The 22488-nt window shown below is 36.5% G+C and overlaps 1 protein-coding gene across 1 annotated transcript in view; it reads left to right on the top strand.

Annotated features, from left to right (window-relative positions):
- The window catches only part of LOC139167804 (VPS10 domain-containing receptor SorCS3-like), a 624967-nt gene that overhangs the window by 571076 nt on the left and 31403 nt on the right, over window positions 1-22488 (top strand). Inside the window, exons 18-21 of the mRNA XM_070752751.1 lie at window positions 1176-1347; window positions 7115-7301; window positions 12960-13093; window positions 18392-18515. Coding sequence (XP_070608852.1) covers window positions 1176-1347; window positions 7115-7301; window positions 12960-13093; window positions 18392-18515 — 617 coding nt within the window. The remainder of the gene's footprint in view (window positions 1-1175; window positions 1348-7114; window positions 7302-12959; window positions 13094-18391; window positions 18516-22488) is intronic.

Raw genomic sequence — 22488 nt, 5'->3', positions numbered from 1 at the left:
CCCCCCATCTCCCTAATTTGTCTACTTTATAGAAATCCAGAACCATCCACACAGAGCTTCTGTGTTCAGATTTTTAGGGAGTCATAAGCAGAAAGTTGGTACAGAAGAAAAATCAGGAACCAGACTATAGGCATATATCTGCATCAATCTCAAATAGCCAATACATGCCTTTATGATTCCTCTCATCACTTGACTTTGCTTCTAGCATTATGACTGGTGAAGTATAACATTGGATGCTGTGGCTGAAAGGGAAAATACTTTTAATACCGGTTAACCTAAGAATAAGTTACATCTGTTTTACTATGATTAGGGTCAAGATGAGGGCAACCTCATGGAGATGCAAAATAAAATAGATGCATATTTGTCCCAGATTTAGTTCAAATGGAGTTTTTAAAAAGGATAAAGGAATCCCTGTGTACATTATTCTGCTAGTTGTTGCCGACTTTAGGAGTTGGTGCTCACATTCATTTCAAAGCCATTGAGCCAGGTTTGTCTAAAGAAATTTCCAGTCGTGGCCAACATGATGCCACAGAGTGCTGATTTAGTTCAAATGGAGACACCTTAGTATAAGGGAAGCAGTATAACATTTGTTAGAACTTATTTATTTATTTTTTATTTTTTATTTATTCAATTGTTATGCCGCCCTTCTCCTTAGACTCAGGGCGGCTTACAACATGTTAGCAATAGTGCTTCTTAACAGAGCCAGCCTATTGCCCCCACAATTTGGGTCCTCATTTTACCCACCTCGGAAGGATGAAAGGCTGAGTCAACCTTGAGCCGGTGATGAGATTTGAACCGCTGACTTACAGATCTACAGTCAGCTTCAGTGGCCTGCAGTACAGCACTCTACCTGCTGCGCCACCCTTAGTGAAATAAAAGCTTATTTTTCTCCTATTTTTTCTTTTTTCTTTTTCTTAAGTTTAGTAATGTAAAAGTAACACTTCACTAAAGATGTAGTGAAATGACATCATAACAAGGGAATAAGGGACATGAAATTAGATAAACATGCAATGAACTGCAGCTTAATGAATTTTGCTACTTGAATGGCACCTGAATTTATTTTTCAGATGTTTGACATGGATGTTTGCAAACAATATAGGTTTCTTTTCCATTTCTTCAACTATGAAACTTAAGATTTGTGTAATTTTAAAATATGAAATTATAAAATTCCACAGATATCGGAGGATTGTTTCTAATAATTGCACTGATGGTTTGCAAGAAAAATATGCAGCCAAGCCTGAACAATGTCCAGGCAAAGCTCCCCATGGGCTACATATTCTCACATCAACTGGCAAATTGGTTACAGAACAAGGCTACAACACTACCTTCATAATTCTTATGGAAGAGGTAAGCTAATGTCCAATATTAATAATGGTATATCCAGTAGAATAGTTGTTCTAATGCAAGGACTCTTCCATTTTTGAAAACATTTTTAATAGTCAAAAAGATCAAACTAAACTATAAGAATACGACTTTTAATGGATGTCCCTTTTCGATGTTATATCAAGGGGTAGATGTTTATTGGTAACACAATTGAGGTGGGTGGGTAGCTATGCTGTGTACAGAAAAGAAAGCAGCAAAATAAAAGTTGAAGTGGTTATACAAATCAAATGAAGTATCTTAATACCTTTTGCAATAGAACTGCTGATTTGAAAGTTCAAAACATAACTTCTAATTTAAATTAAGAGAATGTCTGCAGCAGCAAATTCTATCAATGCAGAGTATCCATCTATGGTACAAAACTTTTTATGAATACTTCTATGTAGGAATTCAGAAAAGAGCAGATGCAATATACAAATTAGAAAGCCAATAGATGTTTATTAAAGATCCTGAACAGACTTTCACACATAATGAACAAAAAACAAAAAAGCAATAATACTGCAGATGAGGCAAACAAACAAACAAACAAACAAAGAACAAGGATGGATAGAAAGCTGAGACATGGCATTGAGGAAACTGCAAGGTAAAGGAGACAGGAATATGGCTTCAGTTGCTTTCAGTGCTCTTTGCCAGGTTAGGCATACCATGAATGGCTTTAAAATTGGTTAGCCATTTCCCCCATAAATTAGAGCTGTGATGGCAAACCTATGGCAAGCATCCCAGAGATGGCATGCAGAGCTCTCTCTCGGACATGCATGCCATTGCCAGCCCCTTTTCTGGTTTTCAGTGTACACATGCACACTGGCCAACTGGTCTTCACTTGAGCTGGAGTGCCAGAAACATGAAGGACAAGGGGCTGGCACAAGCATGCGCACCAGCAAGTTGGTCTTTGGGTTCTCCACAGAGAGTATCCCAGATAGTATCCCAGAATGGGTTAACTCCATCTGCTAGCTGTTTGGACTCAGTCTGCAAGTTGTGATGACATGCCTCCTCTGCTTGCATCCCCAGCTTTTAGACTCAGTCTCAATTAGGACAGTCATGTTTTTGAGTTATTCCTACATTCCTGGATCCTTTTCCACCGAACTAAGAGAATTAACAGTTTATTCCAGCTGGCTCCCACTCTCAACTGATAGAGCCTCTGGCAGGATTCCAGCACAAAAGTATTTTAGCCTGAGCCTGCTGAGGGCCGCATGGCTACGAATCAGGCTGCCTGATGGCAGGACTGACAGGGCAGTGCTCGCAAGCCTAGCTCCGCACCGCTGACCCGACACTTGGGATAAAATCAAACTGGCTTGTGCACCTTTTCGTGTGGCATTGAGCTTGACAGAGCAAAGACAGCTTCCAACTGTCAGGTGAGTCCGGAGTTGGACTCACTCCATGCCACAATTCCCCAGCATCGAACCAATAGCCCTGACATTATTGGGAGGCATTCAAGCCCCTGCCCAGCTCCAGTGTCTGCTTCCCTGTGTGCTGCACTGATTATTGCACTTTGCTGCTTGTTCATTTGCTTGTTTTATTTTAAAAAGGGTTTTATTTGTGTTTATTTTCTTGTAAAAGTGAACTCAGCTATTAGAAGATTGAGGTTGATTTCTACTTCACTGATCTTGTCAACTGTCTGCTTTAATTTTAGAAACAAATTACTCAGTAAAGAGAGTCTCTGTATGGTTTGTAAGGCAAAGAAAATAGCAATTGGGATTAGGAATGTGGCTTGTGGGAAGTCTGGATTGACACATCTCTTACTCCTACCTCATGGGCATTCATTGCTATTTGCTCCAGCAGCAAACCTGCTATTATTTGCCAGAGTGCCATTCTATCAAGTCATATAAGGAGACATGTTCTGGGTTCCTTCTCTCATATGTTATCATCTAGCCGGACCTAGGAAGTGTGCCTTTTTTTGTAGCAACCTCAGCCTCTGGAGCATCTTTGTTCCTTGGACTCTGTAAGCCACTACCCCTTTAGTCTTTCAGAAAGCCATGAGGAGCTGATTTTTCTTTTCAAAAGGGGATAGAATCTGGGACTGTATTGTTGGTTGTATGCATAGTCCTCAAATTATGACAGCAATTGGAATCAAAATTATCATTACTAAGCAGCACAGTAATAAAATGTGATATCACATCACTCATCCATTTATTGATGTCATTCTAATATTCCCTGTTGCTGTTGTTAAGTATGGGTGTTAGGTATGCACCTCAAGTAATTGATATTCAACTTCCAGCCAGCTTCCTCATTTACTGTGGGAAGCCAGCAGAGAACATCATGGAAGTCATGGTCATGTGACTGCAGAAGCCTAGTGCTAAGCACTTCAATTGTGATCATGTGATCATAGCAAAACTTCTACAACTGTAACTCTGAGGACCAGTGATAATTCTCAGTGTCTTCATAATTTTGAATAGTCATTGAATTATTGAGTGTAAGCTGAGATCTACTGATATTGAAGAATATTTGTTGAGGCACCAGGTTTTACTATTATTGTTATTACATTCATGTGCATGTTGATTGATCTCAGGTTTATGCAGGAAGCATCCTATCATAAATAATTCTGAAAGCTCCAGACAAATTGATATGCCACCTTGCCTTATTAAGCCCCAGAAACAAGCATGAGTCAAAAGTTGTGGCACATTAGCTAATGCAATTATGTCTTTGTTGAGTGTGGGTGGAAGTTATGGGTAAATATTGAATAGTAGCATGGAGGTGCGGAGAAGCAAATCAACTATTCAGACACACTTAATAAGCCTCAATACCTTTCAGCATTGGGTCTGTAAATAAAACACCTACGAAATTATACTAGGTTTATAGGTTTGTAGCTCTTGAAGCCTAGCTCTGAAAATTATATATTGACTAATCTCATAAATGTCTAAATGGAAAATTACTGTACAGTAGTTTTTATAATATGTAGCGATTTCTCTTTAATATCTAGAAATAATAGTTTTTATATTCATATGGGTAAATCATTATTTTTATGTTTTATGAGTTGCTTATTAAAGCTGTGCAAGTACATGGGGAAAATGCTTGTGAATTATTAAAGGCTTGACTCTAATATTAAATGTCTACATCATTGGGTTTACACTTATAGGAAGGGCTGCTATCCTTTTGATTTTCCTTTGTGCCTTGTAGGTAATGTAGCTTTGTCATGTACTAGCTATCTGGTTTCAACTATATTCAGTTTCGAGACTTTTTGGCATATATTATCACATTCCCAGTTGATATTTTATATGACCTACACCATCTAAAATAGGGGTCTGTCGAATATATCAAGAGAATTGTGATAGTTATCCATTTGAAATGTCTCCACTTCATTTCCATTGCAATTTATATTCATAAACCTGGGACAGCTGACATAGCATGTGTGGTGAATGATACATGTTTTACTATTTTATATACTGGAAACATAGTTAAAGAAAAGGGATTAGGAAATCACTGCAATGCGGAAAAAGCTAGTAAAAAGATGAAATAAGTTCAGCCACTATTTAGATAAGAGGCCACAATTCTTTTCTGTTTAAACACAAAAATGCCACAGGAAAATATTGTGGTGACTAGAACGTTCTCAGTTTCAAATCAATAATAATCCACAATGATCTGTCTGGATATTACTAAAAAAAATATTCTATTGTCAAAATTATAATTCTTGATTTACTGATCCTTGATTGAAGAAAGGCATTTTATTTAATTTCTAGGAGGTTTGTTTAAAGCTTCTGATTTAAAAAGATAATAAAAAGTAGTGGGAAACTCCTGTAGGGCCCTTTGATCTGACTCAGTTTTCTTTGGTCCAAGTTGAAGACTGTATTTCATAGAAAGAAACACTATAATTCACGTTGAGCTGAAAAAATGGTGGTTAGTTTCTGTTATGGCTATGAGGAAATCACCTTTGCCTGTTATTATACAGCAATGATAAAATACCTTAGACTTATGCTTTTCTAGAACTGTGATAATTCTTCAAGCTGTGACAGTAAATATTATCACTACCCATATGCAGTGGTGGGATTAAAAAATTCTTATTTTATTTATTTGTTTTGTCAAGTATGTATTGGTGGTACAAATATAAAATAATATTTATATACATGATATTAGTAAAAAAGAAACATAAGGACAGCGGACAGAAGGCACTCTGGTGCACTTATGCACACCCCTTACTGACCTCTTAGAAATTGGGAGAAGTCAACAGTGGATAGTCTAAGGGTAAAGTTTTTGGGGTTAGGTGATGATACTACAGAGTCTGGTAGTGCATCAACTACTCGGTTACTAAAGTTGTATTTCCTGCAGTCGAGTTTAGAGCGTTTTACTTTAAGTTTGTATCTGTTGTGTGCTCGAGTGTTGTTGTGGTTGAAGCTGAAGTAGTCATTGACAGGAAGGACATTGTAGCAAATGATTGTATGGGCTATGCTTACTGCTGGTTCTGTGGGTGTGGCTTGGTGGGCATGGATTGGTGGGCAAGGCAGGGGAAGGTTACTGCAAAATTCCCATTTCTTCCCAATCAGCTGGGACTTAGGAGGCAGAGAAGAGATGGGAGTGAGGACAGTCAAAGGTGGGATTTACCAGTTCTAAGAACTACTCAAAATTTCCGCTATTGGTTCTCCAGAACTGTTCAGAACCTGCTGAACCCCACCTCTGTCATATGGGCTTAGGGTTTCTGAATTTGTATTTCAGCAACCTTTGGAAGACCCCATATTCAGTGTTCCTAGATTAGATAAGAGAGATGCCTGGCATTTCTTCTTTTGGCTGGAAGTTAGCTTCTACTGTGAAAACATATAATTTAAGCTACAGCATTCCAACCTTGAACTCCAGTTTTCTCAACTGTCCAGCGCATAATACTTCTGTCTTCTTGATAGTTTCATTTCTTGTTCTAATGATGTAGACAATTTTGGGAAAATTTTAAAAGCACAATTTGCTTTATAAAAGGCCACCACTACCTAATAAACAGAAGGGTAAAAGTCATGAAGTAAATAAGGCTAAGTTATACAAGGCATAAATGCCTTTAAGAGCAGCACATTTGGTGCTATTATGCTTGCTGCATTTACCAAATGACAACAAATTTATTATGTAGAGATAAAATGATCACTTATGCTTCTCTCAAAAAACAAAAAAGACATATACTACATACTGTATATATATTACATATATATATATATATATGTGTGTGTGTGTGTGTGTGTGTGTGTGTGTGTGTGTGTGTGTGTATATGTATATATAATATATTTGTTTTTGTAGATTTTGTATATATTTGTATGTATGTATATGTATATATTCCCTGGTATATAGTCTTCCTTAATTTTAAAATTCAGCAAAAACATGTGACATATATACATATCTCTCTCTCTCTCTGTATGTGTGTGTGTATATATATATTTACACACATATAGTATAATGTATTCAAAGAAAAACCAGAAAATCTGCTTGCTTCTTGAAAAAGCACCTTTGGGACAACCATGACCTGGATGACATAGTGTTATTAGTATTACTACTATTAGTAGTAGTAGTAGTAATATTACTACTATTCTAACATTACTAATTAGTGCCTAAGAAATACTATTTTAAAATATTCATAATTTGCCTATAACAGTACACTGTACTACCTCAGAAATGTATTCATGCATATCTAGCCATTAGTATAACAATAACATTTAGACTTAAATACAGCTTCATAGTATTTTACAGCCCTCTTTAAGCAGTTTACAGAGTCAGTGTATTGCCCATAATAACCTAGGTGCTCATTTTACAACAGTATTTCTTCTTGCAGGGTGACCTCCAGAGGACAAATATCCAATTGGATTTTGGGGATGGTACTGCTGTATCCTATGCTAATTTCAGTCCTATAGAAGATGGTATCCGGCATGTTTATAAGAGCACTGGAATCTTCCATGTAACAGCTTATGCAGAAAATAATTTGGGTTCTGATTTGGCAGCACTTTTCCTGCATGTGGTTTGTAAGTAGATGGACTCTGAAAAGTTTCTTCTTTCGACTGAATGCAGAGCTTATAGCTCTGGAAGACTTGCTTCTTAAATCCAATGTCTGTAATCTGATTACTTTACCATTTTATCTCATTTGCCTCTATATTTTTAAACATTGTAAAAGTTCAAGTATTTCTTATTAATAGGATGGTACATGGGCCTACCATACAAATGTTAATAGATTCAAATCCGAATAAGATAATTGCAGGGACATGATAAATTTTCATACTGTTTTTCCAATTAGTTTCACATTTTGCTTGAATTCAAAGAACATATATAGTGTAAAGGAGAAAGTTGCAAATATATTAACATATTTAATAAAAAATTGAAAATACAGTGATACCTCATCTTACAAATGCCTCGTCATACAAACTTTTTGAGATATAAACCCGGGGTTTAAGATTTTTTTGCCTCTTCTTACAAACTATTTTCACCTTAAAAAACCCACCACCGCCACTGCAATGGCCCCCCTCCGGACTTCTGTTGCCAGCGAAGCACCCATTTTTGCGCTGCTGGGATTCCCCTGAGGCTCCCCTCCATGGGAAACCCCACCTCCGGACTTTCATGTTTTTGTGATACTGCAAGGGAATCCTAACAGGGGAATCCCAGCAGCACAAAAACGGGCACTTCACTGGCAACGGAAGTCTGGAGTTGGGGTTTCCCAGCAAGGGGAGCCTCAGTGAAATCGCAGCATCGCAAAAACACAGAGGTCCAGAGGTGGGGTTTCGAGGACTTCAGTGTTTTTGCAATGCTGCAATTTTACTGATGCTCCCTTCGCTGGGAAACCCCAACTCCGGACTTCCGTTGCCAGCGAAGCGCTCATTTTTGCGATGCTGGGATCCCCTGCTGGGATTCCCCTGCAGCATCGCAAAAACACAGAAGTCCGGAGGTAGGGCTTTCCATGGAGGGGAGCCTCAGGGGAATCCCAGCAGTGCAAAAATGGGTGCTTCGGCTGACAAAAGGGGTGAATTTTGGGCTTGCATGCATTAATCGCTTTTCCATTGATTCCTATGGGAAACGTTTCATCTTACAAACTTTTCACCTTAAGAACCTCGTCCTGGAACCAATTAAGTTTGTAAGACAAGGTATCACTGTATTAGATTTATTTTATTAATTTAAAGTACTATTTTTCTAAGGATAGACGAATAGTAGAATATCTTAAGAATAGTTTAATAGTATTTTTGTCATAATTATCTAATTGGATCTCAGTTTTAGGCAACTTTGTCATATTCAAGGAAAACATGTTTCATAGTGTGCTCTCAAAATTGCTATTCTTTTGTACTTTTAGAAAAAAACACAAGTAATTACCATTTTTACATGAGATAGAAAACATTCATATTTCAATGGAAGAATTGTTTTTTTAGTACAAAAACAATGACCAACATTTTGTCATATTTGTATGAAAATTCAGCTATTGGATTGTGTCATCTTGAAACTTTATGTATTGCATGTACTTTTTAGGTGCACATGGCGACATTTTGTACTTTTTATAATAGACTTGTATTCTTTTTGTACATTGATTAGAATTCTTTTAGTTTGATAAATACAGAAGTGAGTGTTAATTTGGCATAATTGTGGAATTTGGTGCCCTGAATATGTCATAATGTTCTTTTTAGATTTGTAAACATACAGAGTTAATGTGAAGTGCAGTACTTCAGTAAATCATTCTGGTCTGTTAACCTTGGAAACGATGGAGGCTGTTATTCAATATTATACACTGCCTGTATAATAAGTCTTCTTGAACTCAGTGAGTCTTTCAGGCATACAATAGTTTGCCTTTCTTAGGGACTAGTGAGTATTGTAATATGATTGCAATATTTGAAGCTAGTGAACCATACATTAAAAATACTACAATAATATTCAATAGCCTGGTGCTCTATGCATGAAAGGATAGAATATAGAATAAGATGGGATAGGATATGTGATAGGATAGGATAGGATAAGATAGGAATAGCATAGCATAGTGTGATAGGATAGGATAAGATAGAATAGCATAGTGTAGCGTAGCATAGCATAGCATAGCATTAGGGCAAATATACTTTATATATAATCAAGAACCTTGGAGGAGATGGGTTAAACAGATAGCTTTATTTGTAAAGAGAACTAGTAGATTTGAAATAGATGGTTTTCCAAAAGTTTTTGTTTAATCAGCAATTTATTTTCTCTGCTTATAGATGCAGTGTTTATCAACAAATTGAACTTTAATCGATCTATTTAATTTCATAATCCCTGTAAAATTATGAATTTTAATGATCCATGATTCATATTCTTATAGGAATTCTCAGCAAAACAATTTTTAATCCTTCCAGTCAGTTTCTAATCAGGTTCATGACCTTTATCATGCATGCTTAGAAACAGGAAGAATTGTACTTCTGAAAGAAGAAATATAAGAGAAGTTAAGAGCAAGCCAGCAAACAATAAAATGTGTGTCCCCCGCTTTCTGTTGCCTGTTTCCATCCAGACCTAATATCATTTGTTTAATCTCTGAGCTCTTCACCAAGACATCAATTAATCTTGAAGTCTTGTCATGAAGAAACAATCTATTATATACCTATTATTGGGTAACTTGTTTTGCAAGATTTTATAGGGAGACTTATAAACTGTGATGCTCTTGGTCTGATTTTTCTTTTTCTTTTTATTGTGATTTTCTTTTTTAGAATATGAAACCTATTGCTACCGTATGTGATTCTGTGATTATTTTCTTATGAAACAAGACACATTTATTTTTTTAATAAACAGAACAGTTATCTTCAGAGAAACAGCAGCCCTGACAACCCCTAAATTGTGCATGACTTTCCTTTCTTCAACTTTTTAGTATTCTCTGATGTCTGTGGTGAATATCGCTACTTATTTGTGTGCGTATTTATTTATTACACTGGCAAGAGATAATTGCTTTTCCACTAATTATTTCTTACTTTTATACTATAGTTTTCTTTTCCATATCCATATGTGCCTCCTTTGTGCCTTCTCCCTTCTACTCCCTTCTTTTTGAAAGAATAATTCAAAAAAATCCTTCCTAAATGCAAAACCTTCCTTATTTTGAATTGACCTGGACAATAGCTGTGATGACTAATTGCAAGGTCTCACCTGCTCACAATTAGAGCATTTACTCTAACTGGAGCACCCAAACAACTGCAAGAAGCTATCAGTTATTCCAAACATGCCTGATGTACAACAGGGACAAATAAAAATTCAGCATGTGAATGTTAATGGAAAAAGTAAAGGAGGAAAACCAGATGGATAGACAGATTATATTACAGTTAAAACTTCACTCTTCCAACTGTTTTTAATCCCTTTTCTGTCACTTTTTGTCCCCTTATTGGTGACAATGTAAATGACTAATTTCTTCATATGAAAGCTTAAATAGCCATCTGCTCCATTGCACTGGGGGGCATTGGAGCAAATTGCTTACCAATAAGTGATGCATTTTTCTCTGCCAGTATATTTGTATTTTAAGAATATTTGTGATGGAATTTAGTCCAGATTCCCAGGAGAGAAGAGGCTTCATTCTGTCACAATATCTACATTATTTAAGTTTACAATATATGAATTATATGAAAAAATAGATCCAGAAAATTACAAACCTATCAGCCTGACCTCAATTCCAGGAAAAATCCTGGAACACCTAGAAGCAAACAAAATAACCAAAAGCCAACATGGATGTGTCAAAAACAGATCATGCCAGACTAATCTTATTGCATTCTTTGACAAAGTGACAAAATTAGTGGACCAGAGGAATACTGTTGATATAATTTACTTGGACTTCAGTAAGGCATTTGATAAAGTAAACCATAACCTACTTCTAAATAAAGTAGAAAAATGTGGGTTATACAGCATCACTACCAGATGGCTTTGTAACTGGCAGATCAACTATACTCAATATGTAGTACTCAATGGAACTGCATCCACATGGAAGGAAGTATACAGTCGAGTACCTACCCCAAGTTTCTGTTTTAGGCCAAGCACTCTTCAACATCTTCATCAATGACTTGGATGAGGGGATAGATGGGTAGCTCATCAAATTTGCACCAAACTGGCAAGAATAGTCAACATTCCAGAAGATAGGCTCAAGCTACAGAAGGATCTTGGCAGATTTGAACATTGAGTGTTATCTAACAAAATGAAATTCAATGGTGAAAAAAGTAAGGTTCTACATTTAGGCAAGAAAACCAAAATGCACAGGTATATGTAGTACTTTGCTCAACAGTAGTAACTGTGAGCTAGATCTTGGAGATGATCATTTAAATATGAGCCAGCAGTGTGCAGCAGCTTCCCAAAAAAACCAATACAGTTCTAGGCTGCATAAACAGAGGGATAGAATCAAGATCATGTGGTATTAATACCACTTTATGATGACTTGGTAAGGCCACATAAACTTGCCTCCAGAAGTTGTGAATGCTCCAGCACTGGAAGTTTTTAAGAAAATGTTGAATAACCATCCATGTGGTGTAGCAAAGAGCAAACCAGCAGTGAGAAAAACAAGAACCCACCCCTGATATAATAATAATTTAATAATAATTTATTAGATTTTTATGCCGCCCATCTCTGAAGATTATAAACAATATAGCTATAAATATATACAAATATTTGTGTGTGTGTAACATTTATGTTAATAAGTAAAACTAGTATAGATCTATACGTATATACATATACATACACACACACAAATCAATATAAATACATGTATATACTGATATATATGTAACATTACCTACTCAGATATTCATCAACCTATATGTGTATTGATTTTTATCTTTTGAATGACCATATCATTTACCATGTTAAATAAAGTTCACTATTACTTTCATCATATTTCTCTTACTTATTACCATTGTTTTGAAGTATAGTTCTGTTTTCTGAGTTATTACCTTAATAATTCTGTCCATTTAGTTTTGGCATCTGCAAATGACCTAGTTGTGTAGTTACTTAACCGAGAAGCCATACTGCCCAACTCTCCATTAGCTATTGTGTTAAGAAAAATGTCATTGGATAGTTTCATTTCAGTTTTGTTGAAATGATGAATATGGCATTTAAAATGTTCCAGGAATTTATGGAAGGAAATTAACAGATCAAATCTGGTAAAATCTATTCCAGAAAAATCCATGCTGACTTTACCACTTCTTTTATCTTTTAAGCCCTGTTTATGAAGTGTTCTACAATATATCAGGATGATCCATCTGTGCTTTTTTGGATCTTATTTCTTTCTCCTATCTTTTTGAAGACATAATGCTGTAGTTATCTGGGACTTCACCGGTTTTTCCAGGTTTAATTTGTATTTCGGCTATTGCCAAAAAACCTGGGAGGAGGGGGATCTGCATTTGAGGTGGTTGTTATTGCTAGTTGTTAAACTTCAGATTAATTAGCTGTTTACATTGATCATGGTTTGGGACAATCACAATGTAATAGCATTCACTGCAGTAGCTTTCCTCGTTTGCCTTCCTTCAGATGTGACATCTTTGTTATTTTTAAATAGTTAGCACTATATATTGTTTTATAGTTATTTAAAGCAGATAAAAGTGCTAAGAAGAAAAAGGGCCTGTTACCTGTTTCTTTTCTTAATTTTATTCTTCTTTTAAACCCCTTAAGATATAAATAAAAACAAGTCTGTGATATGTATTATTATCCTTCTACAGGTCCAGTAGAACGTGTCCACCTGAGTGTCCCTTTTGTGGCCATCAGAAATAAAGAAGTCAATCTCACAGCTGTTGTTTGGCCAAATCAGTCAGGCACCCTCACTTACTTCTGGTGGTTTGGCAACAATAGCAAGGTTTGCTCCATTTTTGGAAATATATTTATTTTCTCCGACAGGATTAACTATTGATTCATCTTGATACTGAAAAGAGAATGCACCTGGTACCGCAATAAAGCAGTATAATTTTCTATTACTGTCAAAACAGTTTCTTCGTTTTCCAAACTTTATTTCATTTCTTTCCCCCCTTTTATCCTATCGCATGCGGCTGTTTGCAGGAGTCTTTGCAATGTGCAGTTGTCTGTTATTGGAACATTATGTTTAGAAGCTATTATTACTACTAGAATTCAAAATTATACCCCATTGTATATAGTGGATAATTCTGGGTTTCTGCTCAGCATTTAAAAATGGCTGGTGATCAACTAAACAGTGTTTCTAACAAGAGGGCTAGCTTGTGCATAGAATTTTAGAATCTGACTCATATTTTAAAGTAATTGAGAATCAAATCACTTTTGGTCTCTGTAAATTCAAGCTAAACAACTCTCAACAACTCTGCACTTGTCTGCCCATGCTGCGTGTTCCTGCCTTCGGACACATGTCAGAGGTCTACATGAATGCTCAATGACAGTTGCTAGTTATCAGCTAGTGTATTTCTGAAGCTAAATTTGGAAAAAAATAATGGTTGGGATGATTGCTGAATATGATCCTCTTTGTAGATGATAAATTGTATAGTTCAGGAAGATTGTAAAATAAAGCCAAGATTTTTTTGGCTTGTTTTAAGCACATGAATATATAGTTGTTTCAAGCTGTTTGCTGAAGTTCTTTGGAACCCTAACAGGGGTTCCAAAATGTATATGAGACACAAGTTCCTATAAACCATTATTTGCCACCCACTGATCTTCCCATCCAATGAAATATATATTTTTAATTTAGACCCTTGCCTGTAAATACAATTGAGTCAGAGAATACTTCCTGAAATCTACTAAAATATGAAAGAGTCTATACTACATACTCAGGGAAATCATGGAAAAGAAGGCAAGTATTTCCTTAGTAGACTAAAACTGGAAAAATTAAAGAATCATGGCAGTAATACCTAGTGATAAATACTGTTGGAATTTCTTCACTTATTTTTCTGGATCAATATTATCTGCAGTAACTGGAAACAATTCCTGGGAAATTAGAGAAATATTTCCCAGATATACCTGAATATGTTAGATATTAGATCTATGAATAGCAAAATGTATGTTGTGTAATTAAGTAAAGCCTCTTTTTAAATTATACTATAAAATTTGGAAGAATGCTAATTGCCTGGTTTTCCTCTAGGAAACCAATTGTTTAAAAAGTTATAGCTATTGCAATATTTAAAAGAGCCATTCTGCCAGAATCATGTTCTAAAATATCATTTAAAAATCCAAGCATCTGAAGCCTGAAAAACATTTCCAGTAATATTTGTAGTTCTTTGGTTTGGTTTGTTGGAGCTTCAGAAAGAAATGTAGAAACAAATGGATTTGTTATTTTCTGCTTATACCTGTTTTCAGTTTATAAATTAATAGTGGCCAGTCATTTACACATTTACATTACTCATGCATAATTGTTCAATTCAAATGCTAGGTTGGACTTCCAGAAGAAGCAAGATAGGACCAAAATTTGACCAATCTCATTTTATTATTTTTATTAGATTATCCAGGGACATTTTCAGTCAGAGTGTTTTTGCCTCATCCAGCTTATCTGTTATTTTGGAAAGCATGCTATATGTCTGGTACCTTGTTGTCTTTGATATAAAACCATCATCATCTTCAGGTTGCGGAAACAAATCTTGTTGAATAAACATTCTCCTTTTTTGATCTTAGGAAGGGTTTCACGTGTTTCATCCTTCATACATGTCCATTTCCACAAATTTTTGGCATGTAACTTGACATTTTCATTATACATAGGTATTCTGGTTGTCCCAAATATGCTTTCTTTCCCAAAGACATTTAATGACTGTTATTTTCTCAAACATTGTCATCTATTTACACATTAAGTAATTTTAATTACATCAGCACCCATTTTTGTCAAATGGCAACAATTTGGTACCCATTTAACCTTCAAGTGGCAATGCTGGCGTAGAGTATGCTGTTACTTGCTTGTTTATACTGTTTTCAGAGTCTTTTCAGTTTTAGTGGTCCCTAAAATTTGGTACCCTTAAGCCAGTGCCATCTGGGCCTTAGCCTAAAGCCAGACCTGTATCTATTGTTTTCTTCATTGGGCATAAGAGAGTTTTCAGATTATTTTAAACATAAATTTGTATGGAAAATTTGTGTATAGGTTTATCAGTTAAAGGGAAACAGAAGGTCAAGCCTAATCGGTTAGAGGATTTTTAGTTTCAAATGGATATTTATTTAGCATTATTGTTTCAGTACCTGGGAAACAAACTTTGTATCTGCAATTTAAACTTTATCTATGCATCACCAATAAACATCAAATTGTGAATCCAAAATATCACCAACGTAGGAGACAATGTAAATCTGGGAGAATATTTGGTTTTGCAAAATGATGATAATTATAGGATGATAGAAGTAAAAACTAAATAGGGCTGCCAGATAGCCAGCCTGTTTCATAATTTCCCACTGATAAAAATCCATTTATTCACAACATGGATTTAAAACTGCTGTTCTCCCTGGGCTTTTGTGCTTTGTTGACTCTTCAGGGGTCCACTAGTTGTTATCACTCTCTGACTTCTATTTATGCACTCTCTACAAGCTTTTACTTTAGAGACTATTGTATCAAGTGCCAGGAGCTCATGAGATTCCGAGAAGGATCTCAACGTTCTTTATATGAACTCCAATAATCTTCAGAAAAATACTATTAGTAAAAAGAAGGAATCCACTTTATGTAAATAGCCTTGCTCAAAACAAAAAGCAAAATAGTTTCTGCACAATATATGAATACATTGGAAATTCTGATTGCAGGGTTGGAGATCTTTGTCTGCGGACAGATTGCAAACCAGCAATGCAATTAACCAAGTACAAACAACTTGGTGAATTTTAAACTTGGTAATTTCTTTGTATTATAAAAAACCCATGCTCTTAAAAACATATAAATCATTGGAAATAGTGCTAATCTACCGAGTTTGTTTTGCCATTCAGATTGGCAAAATATTATATTTTTGCTTTACATATAAATATTAAGGTTGCAGACAAGTAATCTCTCATTTCACCAGCGACTTTTCTGTTTTCAAAGAATATGGGATGCATTTCATCAAATTCTGCTTTGAGGTGCAGTGGTTCGGGAGTTATAACACTGGGCTTGTTGGCTGAAGGGTCAGCAAACCAAGTTCAAGAACCCAAGTGCCACATGATAGGGTGTCCTCCTGTCCTTTTCCCAGGTCCTACCAACTTAGAAGTTCTAAAGTATGGATATGCAAGTAGATAAATAAGTACCACTGGTGGGTAGGTAACAGTGCTCTGTGACATCAAACTAGCCACATGACCACAGAAATGTCTTTGTACATACTTATTCAAGGGCCTTGAAATGGACATGAGCACCCCCCCCCCTCTCCTATAGTTGGCAACAACTAACAGAGTAAAATCTGAAGAGATTTTTTAAAAATCTGCATTTGAGAAAGGGCTCGATTTTCATATCAGAAATAGTTGTGCTGTGTACTTGATTTTTATTTTTCTCTCTTTTTCTCTTCCACTTAATCGGTTTGATTTTTTGCTTCCTGCTGTTTTCTCAGCAAGATTTTTCAGAACTGATTTATCCTTGCCTCCTTCCTAGGGCTAAGAGACACTGACTGGCTCAAGGTGACCCAGTTGGTTTTGTGCCCAAGCCAGGACTAGAACTCATGATCTCCTGATTTCAAGTCTTTGTTTTAACAACCACACTAATCTGGCACTCCATTACAATTTACCATGTATCTAAAAGCCTGCATTCTTCCCTTCTTGCTATCTGGCTTACCAATGGTAAACTAAGAATAATCCATCACACAGCACAAAGGATCCACCTAACGCTAGCCAATTCTTCCTTATCAAACCACTTTCTAACTAATGACAGTGAATTGTTTAAGCTTCTTTGGATCAGTGTACTTCAGTCAGTTTCTGATTCAAATAAAGCCACAAAGTGATTGGTACAAATGAGATTTTAGTCTCTGTCTAGCTTCATTGTACCATCCTATATTAAAAGTATATCTGTAATTATACAGTACAATTGCAGACAATGATTTTATTTACTCATTCATTCATTTAAATAGGATTATTGTAGTGAAGTTCTAGTCCACTCTTTTAGCAATATACCAAAAGGCTAATTTGCTTGGAATAGCATCACCTCAGTTTAATAAATGAATCTGGATATCTAATAGGCTTTGAACAAATGAACCTTAAACTCCTTGATTTAATTTAGAGCTGGTTTCCAGACTTCAGTGCTGGAATTAAATTGAAGGAACTACTGGAATGTTAAATTTCTATGATGAAGGTGAAATCAGCCATGATAATAGACCAACTACCAAGAAGATAGATTTTTCAAAAGAAAACTGGGTTTCTTGGTAGCATCGCAAATAATATTCTAGCACACAAATACAGAGCCAGGCAAGTTCTATCTTAGGAATTCTGAGGATATAAGCAAAGAAGCATGAGAGACGTATACCTGCAGGAAATAATTTCTAAATAATCACAGGAAAGGACATCTTATAGGCAAGAGAAAAAAAGTTGAGATATCAAGCCCCATTCCTATGTTACATGTGGTACACCTAAAAAGATAAGAGTTCAGGAGTCCTTCTTCAAAGAGCAGTAGGAAACTTACAATACATCAAGATTAGATGGGAAGGACATGTAAAGAGATTGCAATCACTGACCATTGCAGCTGTACAAATACTCCTATGGAAATCTTATAGTTCACAATATCCTTCATGCTGTGTTACGAAGAATAATTGGTAATCACCCTGAAATTGTACAATCATTACTGCTGGTGAACAATTGCTGTATTTTTTTTCCCAAGGGGAAGCTCTCATATTGCCTTGACAATGGGTTTACTTCGAATGAAAAGAAAAAGATAGAACTTCTCTTTAGTTGGTTCATTTTAAAAGATTGTAGAAAGATTAGCTTATTACAGATGCCAATTTCTGTAGAAATGGATTCAGCTATCAATCACCACTTATATGTTCTATTATAAAAGCAATGCGATACAGAAGATTGCCTTAGCTTGGTTTAGCTATCTTAGATCTGTCTTAGATGCTGGTCTCATTTGTACTGCTTCCCCATCAAAAATACAAATTTAATGATGTATCAACATTTGTACTCGTGATTTTTGTTTCACAATTCTGAAATTTTTGAGCAATAGGTAATGAAATGACGATGAATAAATCAATGAACTGTTGCTAACTGCATGTCACTTTTACAGCCATTCATCACCTTGGATAGCAGCATCTCTTATATCTTTACCAATGAAGGACTGAATACTATCACAGTGCAGGTCTCAGCTGGCAACATCCTTATCCAGGACACCAGAAACATTGCTGTGCATGGTGAGTTAACAAAAGACAATTGAAGAGGTTTGCATACCTGTTTTCCTCAAATCTCAGTTCTGAAATGTAAGACCTGCAAAGTGGTCTAAACTATACTTTCAAGTTAGAATTAAAACATATTTGGTAATAATTGTTTAAGGAAATAGATATGAGAAAGAAGGAAAGATGTAGCACTTAGACTCACTACATGTTTCAGAAATACTTCTAAACAAATTATTTTAATGATTGAATAGTATAGTATCACAATAAGATAATAGTCATTACCATACATTTATTCCATTTTATTGGGGAGGCGGGTGTAAATCACTTTGAAAATTAGCTTTTGTCTTCTACCAATCCATCTTTTAAGTTATACAATATTACGAACAGGGGTGGGTTGCTGTAGGGAAACGCAGTGGGGTAGTGGAAATGGAGCACCCAATTTGCACTGAAAGATGTTGAAAGAAAATGCAGGGCGTCCTGCATAAGCCACACCCACAGTGTGGTAGAAAAAATTTGGTAACTTCACTGATTAGGAATATTACAAGTAGTGTGTAAGACATATGATTGCCTTTATCATACCATCTTTTATTTCTGGTTTCGTTGGAAATAAAATCTTAAACTTCGAAATTGAAAGATAATGTGACTTATTTCTTCTAGATGTACCTCAGTTATTGAAGTACATTATTTAAATCAGAGATATTTGCAGAATGGATCAAGGGAAAGTAGATGACCCTATTCCCCCCCCCCCCCCCAAAATAGGACATCCCATGATAATATGCCCAATTGGGATTTTGTGGTGCATTGCTTTCTGGGCGACCCTCATATCATATGTGTCGCATCATATAGAGGTGGTATTCAGCAGGTTCTGATTAGTTTTGGAGAGCCAGTAGCAGAAATTTTAGATAGTCCAGAGAACTGGTAAATACCAGCTCTGACTGGTCCACTCCCATCTATTCTCTGCCTGTCGAGTCCCAGCTGATTGGGATTTCGCAGTATCCTATGCCGGGAGTGGTGTAGGAATGGAGTATTTTTCCCCTGCCCACCAAGTCATGCCACACCCACTAAGCCACTCCCACAGAACTGGTAGTAAAAAAAAATTAAATCCACTGCAATCACAATGGAAGTGCAATCACAATGCATCATCAAAAAAACCATTGATGCTTTTGATGGCTTTGGAAATCAAAATTATGAAAATTCACCAGATTTAGAATGGGGCAACCCCAAATTACTTGATAATGTTCAGGGCATAAATCAAGTTAGGAATATATAAATAGTTAATAGTATGGAAAGCTGCATTTATAAGTATTTTTCATTCCAATAGAAACTCTTAATAAACTGTTCATGCTCTGCTCTTTTATAAAAGATTCACTTTTAAAGGCTGGACTATATAAGGTGAGTCGGAATTGTGTTTAGTAGGAGTGCATATCATATATTCATATATATGAACACACACACACACATTTGTACAAAAGTACACTCACATATAAGGCAGTGATGGCCTGTTACTGGAACGGTAAGGTGCCACGTTCCAGTAGTGATTTTCAGGATGCATGCGCAACTGCATGCCCCAATGCATGTACACATGCCCCCGCATAAGATTTTGCTTCTGCACATTCGCAGCAAGTGAAATCGCACATGAAGATGCTCACACAAGTGAGATTTCATTGATTTTCGACAATTTTTTGCTTCTACACATGCACGGAAGCAAAAATATTGGCAGAAATTGCTGAAATCTCACTCATGCGAGTGTCTTCACATAAGATTTTATCTGCTGTGCATGTGCAGAAGCAAAATCTCATGCCGCCAGGTGCGCACGAACCCGCAACAGCCACAGAGGGTGCACCGGTAGCAGACATTCACTGATATAAAGTGTATACAGTATCTCTATCTCTATTTCTATCTAGCAAAAACTGACACGTTAATCACAAAATCTCTAGAACCGTACCTTCTAGGTACTCACTAAGAAAGGGATTTTCAAAATGAGCATTGGAACATGAGCATTTCTTATATTATTATTCATAAGCTCTGATGCTAAGGAGTTCTATTCTCTCTTCTCCTCCTGAAAAAATATCTGATCCAAATGCAAAACACAAGCAGAGGAGTTTCAGTTTCACAGCAGCAAGCAGTTTTACTACAGAACATGCACAGACTCCTTCCTGTCTACTCCTTGCTCACACAGCAAATACTATTTTAGTTTCTAAACACTCCTCAACTCTCTCACATACTAACAGAACACTAGCCAGATGAATACCAACGGATACTGGTAGGCAGAGACAGAAACCCCCCCCCCTTATTTTCCTCTTCATTTCAGATGAATCTGTTCCTTTTTCTGTAACACCAGTTAAAGGGAAAAGAGACAAAAAGTGCAGGAAAAGATTTATAGAAGTGATTAGGAAAATACAAGTAAGGGAAGCTGTCTGTTTCTCCCATAGCCAGTTCGATGTGGCTTGCTCCAGAGTCAGTTCTGTCCAGATGACAGCCTAGTCATCTTCCAGCCAGAAAGTAAAACCAGGAATTTTGTTTACAGGGAGATCCTGACCAATTTATCTGAGGGACAAATGGAAAGTGTATGCCAGTGATGGCAAACCTATGGCACGGATGCCACAGGTGGCATGCAGAGCTATTTCTGCTGGCACACAAACCATTGCCTTACCTCAGCTCCAACGTGTACCAGCCAGCTGATTTTTGGCTTACACAGAGGCTCCTGGAGAGCATTTTTGGCTTCTAGAGACCCTCTGGGGCAATGGGAAGGGCGTTTTTACCCTGCCCCAGCTCCAGGGAAGCCTTTGGAGCCTGGGGAGGGCAAAACACAACCCTACTGGCCCCATCAGAAGTTGGGAAACAGGCCATTTTCAGCCACCAGGGGGGTGGAGGAAGCTTTTTTTGTCCTCCCTTGGCATTAAATTATGGATGTGGGCACTTGCGCATGCACAATGTCATGTATGCATGCTCTTTTGGCACCCAAGGAATAAAAGGTTCACCATCACTGGTCTATGCTATGCAAATAATGTCTTCATCTGTAACAGAGATCTAGTTTATTATCCTTATCTAAATAATACAGATTTTTTTAAAAATACTCATTAATTTTCAAGCTTTATCAATTTATCAAGCTCTATCACATAGTTTCATACGAAGTATGGGTATTTAGCTAGTTTATGCATATGCATATACATACCGATAATGCATACTCACTCTGCATTGTAAGATCCTTTTTCATGGTTGATAGATTTTTAAAGCTTTCTTTGAAAATAAATATATATATAAAATTTACATGAGTGAAGGACAATGTTGTAGTACTTACCTTAATCACAAGGTTGCTGATGAATAGAGATGACTGCTCTGTATTTCACTGTCCATTTTTTCAGCTGTCTGTAATCTTCACATTTTATTAAATTCCAAAATAAGACATTCTGCAGACAGTCTATGGACTTTTTAAAGAAATATAAGTGATGGAAGACTTATTATAAAAATTGTAGTAGACTAACACAGCATCTTCTGACACTTCTCAACAATAACAAAAGCTCAGAGATGCAACCCAAATAAATTATAAAGAGTCCTACATAGGAGGTCGAGAAACTGAGTACAGTGGTACCTCTACTTAAGAACGTAATTTGTTCTGTAACCAGGTTCTTAAGTAGAAAAGTTTGTAAGTAGAAGCAATTTTCCCCATAGGAATCAATGTAAAAGCAAATAATGCATGCAAAACCATTAGGAAAGAAATAAAAGCCTGGAATTTGGGTGGGAGAAGGAGGAGGACAGTCGCTGCCCAGAGCTAAGGGACGTTTCTTTTCTCTGGGTGCTGGCAGAAGTATATTCCCTCTCCAAGTGCCCAGAGAAAGGAAAATGCTTTGTTCGCTCAGGACAAAGCACCACCAAAAGGCTCTTCTGGCAGCCCAGAAAAACCCGAGATGGCCAGGGAATGGCAGGAAACTGGCTGGGCCTTCGTGCCACTCTCAAATTTCCTGGGAAATTTTTCCAGGCTCAGGTTCTT

Source organism: Erythrolamprus reginae, chromosome 5 (genome assembly GCF_031021105.1).
Source record: "Erythrolamprus reginae isolate rEryReg1 chromosome 5, rEryReg1.hap1, whole genome shotgun sequence".
Classification (NCBI taxonomy): Eukaryota; Metazoa; Chordata; class Lepidosauria; order Squamata; family Dipsadidae; genus Erythrolamprus; species Erythrolamprus reginae.
Note: the sequence above shows the minus strand (reverse complement) of the source record. Positions and strands in the feature narration are given on the sequence as shown.